The sequence below is a fragment of the Sapajus apella genome, unplaced genomic scaffold (assembly GCF_009761245.1).
Source record: "Sapajus apella isolate SASKATOON/1434 unplaced genomic scaffold, GSC_monkey_1.0 scaffold170, whole genome shotgun sequence".
In the NCBI taxonomy this organism is placed as follows: Eukaryota; Metazoa; Chordata; class Mammalia; order Primates; family Cebidae; genus Sapajus; species Sapajus apella.
The window spans coordinates 20,135-33,250 of NW_022437110.1; the positions used below are offsets into that span (position 1 = coordinate 20,135).

At 45.7% G+C, this 13,116-nt stretch overlaps 1 protein-coding gene across 1 annotated transcript; it reads left to right on the forward strand.

Annotated features, from left to right (window-relative positions):
• Window positions 1-6,002: 6,002 nt before the first annotated feature.
• Window positions 6,003-9,533, forward strand: LOC116542579 (disintegrin and metalloproteinase domain-containing protein 20-like). Its single transcript, XM_032267579.1, has one exon. It carries the CDS (start codon window positions 7,017-7,019, stop codon window positions 9,213-9,215), a length of 2,199 nt encoding a protein of 732 aa, XP_032123470.1. The 5' UTR covers window positions 6,003-7,016; the 3' UTR covers window positions 9,216-9,533.
• Window positions 9,534-13,116: the final 3,583 nt, after the last annotated feature.

Below are 13,116 nucleotides of genomic sequence, written 5' to 3' on the forward strand. Positions count from 1 at the left end.
CCTCACCAGACACAGATGCTGGCACCACACTTGCTGTACAGCCTGCACAGCCGCGAGCCACATAAAACCAAAGTCCTTCATGAATTACCCAGCCTCAGGTATTTCTTCACAATTCAGTGGACTAACCGAGAAACTATTTAGTTGTGCAGCAAACTAGGGGTGCGGAATCATTAAAATGGAACTGTTGCCTTTATAGATAAAGACACCAGAGAATTTCCCTCTGACTCTCTCCCCTCACCCTTCTCTCTCTTTACACACGCACACGCGGCACATGAAGATGTCATGTGACCAAACAGCAACATGGTGGCAGCTTTGAGCCAACAGTAGAAGCCTCAACATAAAACCTGTCTTGCCAGCATCTTGATATTTGAATTTCCAGAATTGAGAAACTGAGATAAAATTAAGGTTGCCTAAGTGACAAAGTATGATCGTTTTTAATCTCAGCTTGAACTGACTAAACAGAATTTGAGATGAAGAAGTGGGGTTCTGATGTTACAATTACTTCAGCACTGTGAAGGTACCTTGGAATTGGGTTATGTGTAATAGGCTGGATAGTTTTGACATGCATAAAGAAACGTGTATATTAAGGGCCATTCTGATAGACTGAAATGAGTAGAGTGCTATTGGAAACTGGATAGTGATGTTTGTTGTAAAGTGGCAAAAAAAACTTGTCTAGACTGTGTTGTAATATTTAGTAAATGAGAACTTGTGTGCAGCGAAATTGAATATTTAGCTGAGAACACTTCTGAGTAAAGTTTTCAAGGTGTGGTTTGGTTTCTCCTGAGCACCTATAATAAGAGACAGATGAATTGAAGATGAAACTGTAAGGAAGAAAGTATCCAAAACTTAAAGCCTTGGAAAATTCTCAACCTATCCATTTTGCAAAACCAGGAAGTGTGTTCTAAAGAGAACAGTGAGTACGGGGCTGTAATATCACTTGATAAAGAATTTATGGTATTATTGGAGAATAAATGCTGCAGGTTTTAAAGAATGAGGATGGAGATGAGACAAAATGGATTAATGCTGTCAGATTCTTCCGATTTAAGAGGATGGAGCCACATGGTTGCAAATGTGCACCATTCCTCCAGAAGAAAAAAAAAACTTTGAACTTATTTAGAAGAAATCATGAGCACTACCTTGATTTGAACAGGCCAGACAGCCTGTGCTAAAAAACCTTGAGGAAAAGACATCCTACCAGAGCCTGGAACTTAGGAACTCCCAGCGAGCCTCATGTGTAGGGCTGCATGGGGTCTTTGGGACGGGACCTTAACCCAGCAGTTACCCAGGGTTTGTGCCTCTGCCTAAAACACTGGAGTTAATTCTGCTGCTGCAATGAGCTAGGAAGGAAGAAGCTTGTCCCAGAGAAGATTCCACTTGAGCCATAAGGCCTATGGCAATTCGTTTTATGATGCGTCGTACTTGTTGGGGACACATCACCCCTCTTTCCTTTCCTATTTTTCTCTGTGGCGGACAAAAAACATATTATATGCCTAACTCACCACTGTATTTGAAATAAAATAACTCAAAATTAATATCATGGAATCCTAATCACCAATGTGATATAATTGGGGTGTGGGCCACTTGAGGGGTGATTAGGTGAAAAGGCTGAAGCCATCATAAATGAAATTAGTGCTCTAATAAAAATACATGAGAGAGCTTTTCTCTCTTGCATCTCTGTCATGAGATGATACAATAAAATTAGGCCATCTGCAAACCAGGAACGAAGCCCTTACAGACACCTGATCGCTGTCTTGGGCTTCCTGGCCTTCAGCACTGCAAGTAATAATACGCCTTGTTAAAGTCATGCATTTTATGACACTTTGTTAAGACAGCCCCAAAGCAGGGCACGGTGGCTCACGCCTGTAATCCCAGCACTTTGGGAGGCCAAGGCGGGCGGATCACGAGGCCAAGACATCCAGACCATCCTGGCCAACATGGTGAAACCCAGTCTCTACTAAAAATACAAAAATTAGCTAGGCGAGGTGGCAGGCGCCTGTAGTCCCAGCTACTTGGGAGGCTGAGGCAGGAGAATTGCTTGAACCCGGGAGGCGAATGTTGCAGTGAGCTGAGATCGCGCCACTGCACTCCAGCCTGGCGCCTGACGACTGAGCAAGACTGTCTCAAAAAAAAAAAAAGATAGCCCCAGTAAAATTAGATATCTGGTTTTACAGGCTCAGAGCTGGAGAGAAACTTGTTTCAGAAATAATTGTACCTCCAATCTTACCCATATATGCTTTAGTTGATATTTAAATTATGTTTTACCCTTTAGAATTTAGAGTTGATGATGAAATGAGTTAAGAGTTTGGGGACTGTTATGATCAAATGAATGAACTATGGATGTGTAAATGACACGCATTTGGGGGGTGGCCTTGACCATTCTGGGTTTTTTTTTTTTGCCTATGTGTGAATTGTAAGATTGCTTTTCCTATTTTTGTGAAGAGCATCATTAGTATTTTGATAGAGAATTTATCTATTCTGTAAATAACTTTGGGTAGTATGAAAATTTTAGTGCTATTAATTCTTCCAGTTCATAAATGTGGAATATCTGGGTTATATCTTCTATTGATGTGTGTCCACTTCATTTTTTCTGTCAATATTTATCAGTTTGCTCTAGAAATCTTTCTCTTACTTGGCAACATTTCTTCCTGGGTACACTTTGCAGCTGTTGTAAAAGGAAATGCTTCATTGATTTCATTCTTAGATGTTTTGCTGTCAGCATATAGAAATTCCACCCATTCTTTTATGTAGATGGTGAATCATACTTTACTTAATTTGCTTATCAATTCTAATATTTTTGGGAAGTCTTTAGTATTCTTTTTTAATGTAAGATCTTATTGTCTGCAAACAGGCAATCTGACTTCTTCCATTCCAAATTGCCTTCCACCATTCCAAATATGAGGTCATTTTTTTTCTCTTATCCAATGACTGTGGCTAGCATTTCAGTACTATCCTGAAAAAAAAGTGATAAAAATGAGCATCTTTGCTTTTTCCATTTCTTAGAGGAAAGATTTCCACTTTTTCCAGCCTTTGTGTAATGAAAGCTGTGTGTTTCTCATATATGAACTTTATTTTTTGAGATATCTTTCTTGTATAACCAGTTTTTGAGAATCTCTATCAGGAATGAATGTTAAATTATATTATGATTTTCTAAAATCTATTGACAATAACACAGCAATAAGGAGGTCAACACAACTCAACTGAATTTCACTTAATATCATCCCAACTTCTAATATTTTTTGTATTAGAACATGTCTATTTCCATATTATATTTGCTCACAGGTATTGGTACACATTTTAGCTAACTTGTGGTTATTTTACTCTTAATAATTAACTCAAAACATCCTTTCTTATTATGAATCGAAAGTAAACATTAGCCAAATTTATCCCAATCTTAATCTTTCCCAGACTTCGAAACATTACTGAAGACATTGAGGGGGAAAGTCAGCTCTAGCTGAGATTCTCTGAGGTCAGTGAGGTAAAAACCCAGGGCTTATTGGCTATACCCTTGAATGTTACTGTCTTTCCTTCCATGATCCACATCCAGGCCATTCTCTAAATCTGAGAGTTCTGTGCATCTTTAATAATTTCATAATCTCACTGCCTCTTAGTCTTGTTTTCGGCAGCTGAGAAACATAACCCTCAGCAATACAGCCCAGTGTAAATCACCAGCCTTTAATCATTGCAGAACTGTGGTTTTAAAACAACGCTGCGAATGACATCATGATCCTACTTTATGGCAGCAGTGCAAATGCTTAACTTCCACTAAATCGCGGAGCTCAGAGTGGCTGGCATGGAGGTGTGTATGTATACGTGCAGTCGTAGACATTTCCAGTTACTGTACATTATTGTAGGTAGTAATGAGGTCGATCTGAACTGACAGAAGTCTCCATGGCTTTATGAGCACGGAAAAAAACCTCCAGTGCAGGTGCAAAGCAAGCCTGCAACAGTCAGCCAGCTGCTCCCCTGGGATCCCTCCAACACCCTGTTCAAAGCCGCTGCTCACTCATGCGCTGAGAATAGGGAAGTCAGTGATACAGTCTGCTCTTCCTAAAGAGCTGACAGGGCACAAAGGAAAATTGATTATCCACGGAGCATTTCTATAGGAAGGCACCCGTGTGCAGACACGCTAATAAGCACACGCTTCTTTACCTAATACATTTTTTAATGTTTTGTTGATTTAACCTCTATCATTTAAAAACATTCATCACTTTTTTCCCTAATCAAAGAGGATTTTCATCACAATGCTTGTGAGAAGCCTGCTGCTCTCTCAGATTCCCACCCTCATTTCTCCTGAAGAAGGAACATCATCCATTAGTTTCTGCACTCATTCTCTAGGACTAAACCACAGGGTTGCATGGCCCTGGCAAGCCTTAGAGAGGATCCTGTCTGTAGGGACAGGAGCCTCACAGCCTTGACTGAGAGCCATGGCCCTGAAATGAGACCGTGTCCCCCATGGAGAGCACACGTGGACGCCCACACCTCAGGGCTTCTGGTGACCTTCAAAGGCATCTTATGTAAGTAATTACCATTGTTTTTTCCTTCAGTAACCAGAGTTTCTTCCCACTGTGTCTTCCCGTGAGCATTTTAACCTAATGTACGGTCCAGCCAAGTTGTCAATACTCACAAATACCATAACCTCTGTCTAGCCCTAGAAACCCGATTAACTCTTCTTTGGGGATGAGCACATCCTAGAAACACGCCCCATTCACATAAACACAGGCACACCGTTGACGTGTTCTTCTGTGTGAGCAAGAGTTGACACCAGCCTCCCTCCAACTCCAGGAGCCCCTGAAGACCAAGACAAACTCTTTCACACCTGTGCAAACTCCGGCCCAGGGGCGGTCTGCTGAGGAATGGGCTCACCTGGTTCTGGATGCTGGGCTCATCTCTTCCCCTCTCCTGTCCCAAAGCAGGTCCGCCATCCTGCTCAGGTCTGAACAGGAGCATCCAGGTTTGTGTGGCCATCTGACTCTTCCAATATGTAGAAGACCTCCTATTACCTACAGAGTTCAGTGTATGGGGCTTTTAAAACAAAATATCGCAGGTCAGATGGCTTACAACACAAAGCCGATTTCCTCACAGTTCTGGACGGTGGAAGTCTACGGTCGGGGCCAGCTGGGTGGGTTTCCTCTGAGGCCTGGCTCCTGGCCTGCAGACGGCGTCTCTTCCCTGCCCGTCCTCACAGGGCCGGCCCTCAGGGCTGCTCACCCTCCCTGCTGCTTCCCTTCTCACAACAGTCAGATTGCACGAGGGCCGCACTCCAGGAACCTCACTTTAACCCATTCCCTCCTTAAAGACACTAATCCAACTGTGATTTCATTCTGAAGGAGCAGGGGTTGGATTTCAGCACACGAATTTAGGAAGAACACAGTCACTCATAACAGCCTTCTTCAGGGAGGTCAAATATTCTCCTTCTCCTTCCTGGGAAAACCCTAAGGGCCCAGGGACAGGGTGTCCAACTTGCACACTCCTACAGGGGAGACCAGCTTCCTTCATAATTGTTCATCTGTCATAAAAAGGTGGGATTCAAAGGGACGCAGTGCGGATCCCGGGGCATCGGAAGACCAAGTGTGACACAACACAGTCTTGAAATACACCACAATCACATTAAGTTTAAACACAGAGACAACACTTGCCAGGAAAGGAAAATATTTATGGTTTTGAGGAAAAAGTGATTTGTGTTTCTGAATATGATTTGGCCTTGGATTTTTCACTCCCCTCAGAAGCAATGACAGAATTGACAGAAATATGTGAAATATTTGTTCTCAGACATGAGACACCCAGAGACGTCCCCCTGGGTCCTTCCCTGGGAACTGATCAGCTCGTCCATCTGAAGAAATGACCAAAGCCCAGGAGAGAACCACACAGAAGCATCCCGGGGACCGCAACTGAGCTCCCATGGGGTCAGGAATACCGTCTGTTCCCAACAGATGGATGAGGCAAAAAGTATCGTAATTCACAAAGAGTTTTCATGGCGCAGAAGAAAAAGTGACCCTATATCAAGTGTTCATCTCGTGAACCCAGGAAATCTGAGCCAGATCTGAGTTAGTTTAGAAGTTTATTTTGCCATGGCCGAGGACGTGCCTGAGGAAGTCCTGGTGACGTGTGCCCAAGGAGGTCAGGCACAGCCTGGTTTTATGCATTTCAGGGAAACATGGGACATCAGTGAATATGCGGAAGAAGTACATTAGCTCCATCCAGAAAGGCTGAGACAACTCGAAGCAAGGCCTCCCCACCTGGGGGTTTCCAGGTCACAGGTAGGTGACAGACAGAGGGTTGTGTTCTTTTGAGTTTCTGATAAGTGTTTCCAAAGGAGGCAATCCGAATATGCATCTGTCTCTGCAGCAGAGGGGCTCCATTGAATAGAGTGGGAGGCAGATTTTCCCTGAGTGTTTCCAGCTTGAAGGTGCCCAAGGTATTTTCCTCTCACAAGTTGGTGACCCCAAACAGAACTTCAAAGCCTAAACAAAACAAAACAGGCAAAAGAACAAGAGATGGACACCTATTAAGACTAGAACAATATTCAGCCCTCCCGGGAAACATGGGCGGTGTCTACCTCCGCCTGACAAAGAACTAAGCGCTGTGAGTCACAGGAAGGAGGAATATTCACCCACAGAGAGACCGAGAATAACACAGGTGATGGGAGCCACAGGCGAGGTCACTGAACACTCCTCACTGTGTTTTGTAGATTGAGAAGGCAACAGAACAGATTGGCATGGTGAGAGAGACTCAGCCCTGCTGCCCTCGCCCCTTCCCTTCCAGGTGAGCCCTCACAGCCATGACCTCATCCCACAGCCATCCTGTCCAGACCCACCCGCTGCCCCACCCTGGGACTGTTACCTCATCCCCTCAGGGAGTCCAGGGGCCCCAGGAGTGTGATGTGGGAGCCCAGGCAGGGCCTTTGTTCTCTGTCAGGGTCTCCCTGGGAGGGACGTGGCCACCGCAGATGATTGGGGCCTGGCTTCCCTGAGGACAGTCCTTTCCCATTCTCTGGATGAACATCCCCGGGCTGGGACATGAGGCCGGCAGAGGTGCGTGTCGCCCTTAGGGCCACCCTCTTGCTGCTGGGGCTCTGGGCACCCCTGGCTCCGGTCTGCTGCTCTCAAGGCCGTCCCTCGTGGCACTACGCGTCCTCCGAGGTGGTGATCCCCAGGAGGGAGACCCACCGCGGCAAAGGCCTTCAGTTTCCCGGCTGGCTGTCCTACAGCCTGAGTTTTGGGGGTCAAAAACACGTCCTTCACATGCGCAGAAAACGCCTTCTCTGGCCCAGACATCTGCTGGTGACCACGCAGGACGACCAAGGTGCCTTGCAGATGGATTACCCCTACATCCCTGCAGACTGCTACTACCTCGGCTACCTGGAGGAGGTGCCTCTGTCCATGGTCACCGTCGACACGTGCTATGGCGGCCTCAGCGGCATCATGAAGCTGGACGACCTTGCCTACGAAATCAAACCCCTGCAGGATTCCCGCAGGTTTGAACATGTTGTTTCTCAGATAGTGGCTGAGCCCAACGCAACAGGGCCCACATTTAGAGATGGTGAAAATGAGCAGACAGACCCCCTGCTCTCTGAAGCAAATGACAGCATGAATCCCAGGTTGTCTAATTTCCAGTATAGTTCTCATACAGGCAATATAAAAGGTCATATTCAATGTTCCAATTCATATTATAGAGTATATACCAATATCACAGCTTGTTCCAAAGAGGCGGTCCGGATGTTCAGTCTCGTTGACAGCATTGCTCAAAATATTGATCTGCGGTACTATATTTATCTTTTGACCATATATAATGATCGGGACCCAGCCCCTGTGAATGAGTATCGAACAAATAGTGCAATTTTTACTTATTATAGAAACAGCTTTTTTAATCCTTTTCGCCCTCATTCATCCATACTACTTATTCAAGACGGACCACATGAATCTAGCTATGAAACTCCACAGTATAAAATGTGTAAAGCTGACGGCCTGATACACATTGGTATTCTAGGCCGACATTATTTATTGATAGCTGTCATAATAATGCAGTCGCTGATGAGAAGTATTGGTGTGGTCTATGACACTGAGTACTGTACATGTCAGAGGAGGACCTTCTGCATCATGCAACGATTTCCAGGGATGACAGATGCGTTCAGTAACTGTACCTATGGACACGCGCAAAACTGTTTTTCAACTGTATCCCAGTGTATTTTCATTACACCGTCCCCTGTGTATAACAAAACCATGACAACAGTTCACTGTGGAAACCTGATGGTGGAAGAGACTGAGCAATGTGACTGTGGCTCCTTCAAGCAGTGTTACGCCAGTCCGTGTTGTGGGAGTGACTGTCGTTTCACACCCGGGAGCATCTGTCATGTAGGAGACTGCTGTACGAACTGCAGCTTCTCCCCGTCAGGCACTCTCTGCAGACCTATCCAAAACATATGTGACCTTCCAGAGTACTGTCGTGGGACCACCGTGATATGCCCCGCGGACGTTTATATGCAGGACGGAACCCCGTGCACTGAAGAAGGCTACTGCTATCATGGGAATTGCACTGACCGCAATTTGCTCTGCAAGGCGATCTTTGGTGCCAGTGCTGAGAATGCTCCTGACGACTGCTATAATATAAACCTCGAATCATACCGATTTGGACATTGTACTCGACTATATGATTCTTACGCTTACCAGGCTTGTGTAGGAATAGATAAGTTTTGTGGAAGACTGCAGTGCACCAACGTCACCCATCTGCCCCGGCTGCAGGAACACGCTTCATTCCATCACTCCGTGATAGGCAGGGCTCAGTGTTTTGGGCTGGATGAACACCGTGGAATGGGCACAACCGATGTTGGACGTGTGATCGACGGCACTCCCTGTGTTCATGGAAACTTCTGTAATAACAGCCGGTGCAACGCCACTATCACTTCCCTGCACTACGACTGTCACCCTGGGAAGTGCAGTCACAGAGGGGTCTGCAACAACAGAAGGAACTGCCATTGCCATGTGGGCTGGGATCCTCCGCGGTGCCTGAGAAGTGGAGCTGGGGGGAGTGTCGACAGCGGGCCCCCTCCGAAAAGAATGCGCTCCATCACACAAAGTGAACAACCAGCGACATACCTGAGGGTGGTCTTTGGTCGCATTTACGCCTTCATAATTGCACTGCTGTTTGGGGTCGCCACAAATGTGCGAACTATCAGAACCACCACCGTTAAGGAAGTGACAGTTCCTGGCCCCAAATAAGAAAACTTCAGCCTCCCGACCTTGTAAAGACAGAGAGAATATAAAAGCAAAATTTATGAAACAGGAGCAGGAGGAGGGATGGCAAAGCTCAAGTCCAAATTTTTTGAAGTCCGTGGGAGGCGCTGTGTCGTCTCTCACATCTTGGGGAAACAGGAGGCGTTGGCATCTATCCCAGGTTCTTGTAGGTCACTGATGCTCCCTCTGAAATAAATCTTCAAAATCACATTGGTGCCTTCCACATTTTCTTAGACTCTGCTGGGAGCCCAGACTTGGCAGGAGCCTCTGGCCTAAAGAGGTGACCTGAGTGAGCAGCCGGGTCTTGACCTGAGTGAGCAGCCGGGTCTTGACCTGAGTGAGCAGCCGGATCTTGACCTGAGGTCGCTGGTCCCAGGATTAACAGAAGTTGCCATCAGCTCCTTAAAGGGCACATTCATGACATTTCTCCTGAAGTGAGCTCCTGAGCAGTGGGCTTCCTCATTCCCCAGGTCATCTGTCCTTCTCTAAACCCAAAGTGAGTTTACGGTCATCCAGGGCTACTCCCTGTTCCGTCTGTTCCTCATGGGAATGCCTGTGGGCTTTGCAGTGAGAGGAACTTGGGTTCAAATCCCCCACCAAGCAAATCTCCCTACCTGGGGTCGAGCTTCCCGTATGTGGGAAACTGAGTCCCTGAGGTTGATTGCTGCATGCAATGAAATTCAACTCGAAAAATAGGGAGATGTGTGGGGCAAACTCTGGCATTCAGTGGGATCTCTGTGAATGGCAGAGGCCCCCTTCCTTCCTGTCCCACATTTCCGTGAATGGAAGCAGGAAGGGAAGCTGAGTAGGTCATGATGAGGAGGAGAAAGCAGGCTGTAGCAGCACAGGCTGGTCAGGGTGGAAAACAGGGCTAGGTGTGTCACTAAGTTATTGTCAAGGAAAATGAAAGTTCAATGTATAAATAACTGAATGAGATAAAATTTTATTTTAAATTAAAATTCAGAATAATATTGACTTTTAAAATGCAATGCAGATATGTCACAGAAAATTTCAAAGACAAAGCCCACAAACAGAGGAAATCACGCTTCCCATACCATCCACAGAAACGCGCTGATATTCTGGAGCAGTACTACGATGTGTCGTTTTTCTCAACACCTCTGTGTTCTAGCTGCCCTGCTTCCACACGCAGTGTTTAGGCGTCCCGCCCTTTTCTCCAAACACAGCCTGGTATCCTTTCTGTGAACCTGCTGAGAAATTTCCTCCATTCAGCCAACAAAAAGATGTGAGCAGTCCATTGCTGTGCCTGTCTCAGTAGATTCTGTCTTTTGTGGGTGAATGCTACTGGACGGGTAAGTGTGAGGTCAGTGAATGCCACGCCTTCCCCTTGCGTGCCTTTCAGGAGTGACGGGTTTCGCTGATGCAGCAGCAGGCCTGTCCCACGCTTTGTGCATCTTCCCCTTGTTGCTCCCCCGACTTCTCCCCTGGGGCATGGGTGTTCCCCAGGGGGAATGACCTCCTCTTTCCAGGGCCCACCCACCCCAGTGCACACACGAGACCACCCTGCATTTGGCACAGCTCCACCACATGTCGAGGCCTGTGTCACCTGCCCCATCCGCTACACAGATGGACCCACAGGAACACTGCTCAGGGCAGTTGGGGAGGTAGGCAGGAAGGGAAGGCAAATGTGTATTCTGCTGGAGAAACATTACAGATGGTCTGAGCAAAAATCTGATGCCGTGTGAACTTTTGGAATGATACACATTTTAAGAAAGAACGTGACCAATTGAGTTCATATTGAAGTCAGGTAAACACCGTTTAGAGCAACAAGCCAACAGCTAACCAAGAGAAACTGCCTTTAACGCCGTGGAAATGGTCTCCCGTGAGCATGAGCATTTACATCCTCCAGATCTACATGTCTCAGCACCTGTGGTCTTGACCTGACCACTGACCTTAATCACAGAGCATATGTGATACCTGCTTTTTGCCAGCTAAAACTAACTCTCCTTTTCCTGACTAAGGGCTGTTCAAGCTTTATGTCAGCCTTTTTGAGCCGGACAGACGCCATCTTGGCTTCTACATTTAGTAACCTTCTCCCCATCAAGTGTGCAACTATAGTGTAAAGCAAGGTCAGGCTGACTCTGAGCACCCAGAAATGCCTTTGTTGATAAGTGGCCGAGTAAAGTGGTGTCAGCAGAGCCTGGAAACGCAGCTGCAGTGAGCGCCCAGAGCCCCCTTATCTGTAGTTGGATGTGTCCCATGACAGCTGCACTCCTCACACATGGCACTGTTTTATTTCTTATGTATCAGTTTTCCTTTTGATTTTTTCCTTACTCTGCCTGTGTGAAAAGTTTGTTTTTAACTAGGTCCCCGCTTCCTGTTAAAACTAGTGTATAAAAGACCACCTAACTTTTCTTCGGGGCCGAGAGAATTTTGGGTGTTGGCCACTCTCGGTCGCCGGCTTAATAAAGGACTTCACTGTTCATGTCACTATCAGCATTTTGGTCAAAACCACTCGAAAGTCTCCAGGAAGTTCCAAACTTTCCCACATCTTCCTATCTTCTTCCAAATCCTCCAAACTGTTACAACGTCTGCCCACTACCCAGTTCCAAAGTTGCTTCTCGATTTTGAGGTATCTTTCTAGCAGTTCCCCATTCCTGGTACCAATTTACTATATTAGTCTGTTCTCACAGTGCTATAAAGAACTGCCCAAGAGTGGGTAATTTGTAAAGAAGAGGTTTAATTGACTCACAGTTTCATGTGGTTAGGGTCAGGGCTCAGGAAACTTGCAATCACGGTGGAAATGGAAGCAGGCACGTGATACATGACAGCAGGTGACAGAGAGAGAGAGAGAGAGAGACAAAATGAAGGAGAAACTACCACGCATTTATGAAACCATCAGACCCCATGAGCAGTCACTCACTGTCATGAGAACAGCATGGGGGAAACTACCCCCGTGATCCAATCTCTTGACATTTGGGGATTACTGTGTGAGATGAGATTTGGTTGATGACACAGAGCCAAACCATAACAGCACGTGACAAAGATTTAATATCAGGAATCTATAAGAAACTTAAACAAACCAGCAAGCAAAAGCCAAACAACCTTATTAAAAATGGGCCAAGGACATGAAGACACTCCCCAAGAGAAGGCATACATGTGGCCAACAAGCATAAGAAGAAATGTTCTACATCACAAATCATTAGAGAAATGCAAATCAAAACCACAGGGAGATACCATCTCACACCAGTCAGAACAGCTATCCTTAAAAAGTCAAAGAAACAACAGATGTTGGTGAGGCTGTGGAGAAAACAGAACACTTACATACTGTTGGTAATGTGAAAGGAAAATGAATCTTGGAACCCCAAAATCATGAAGCTAGAGCGAAAACTCAGGCTGGGAACTGCGTAGGGCAAACCTGCCTCCCATTCTATTCAAAGGCATCTCTCTTAGGCTCACATGAGACAAATCCTTATCTAATTGCTTCCTCTTTTCTATTGTTTATGTAAAACTGAAGATTCACTGACATAGACTAAATTGTATATTCAGTGGAAGGCTGATCAAGGACTCAAAAGAATGCAAAATTTTGTCACTTACCTACTTCTAACCTAGTGGAAGCTCCCACTTTGAGTTCTTCTGCCTTATCAGAATGAAACAATGTACATCTTACACATATTGATTGATGTCTCTTGTCTCCCTAAAATGTATACTGTACCCCTGAGCACCTTGGACACGTGTCATCAGTACTTCCTGGGCTGTGTCGCAGGTGCATCTTCTAACTTCCCAAGTTGATGAGACCTGTCTTAGGTATTTGGGGCTCACAGTAGAAATGTAACGTAGTTCAGTCACTAAGGAAAGCAATTTGGAGATTTCTCAAAGATCTTAAAATTGAACCACCAGTTGCCAGAGCAATCCCAGTACTAGATAT

Bases quoted from the DNA above. Each gene is read 5' to 3' on its own strand.
- LOC116542579 (XM_032267579.1), top strand. From the start codon at position 7,017: ATGAGGCCGGCAGAGGTGCGTGTCGCCCTTAGGGCCACCCTCTTGCTG.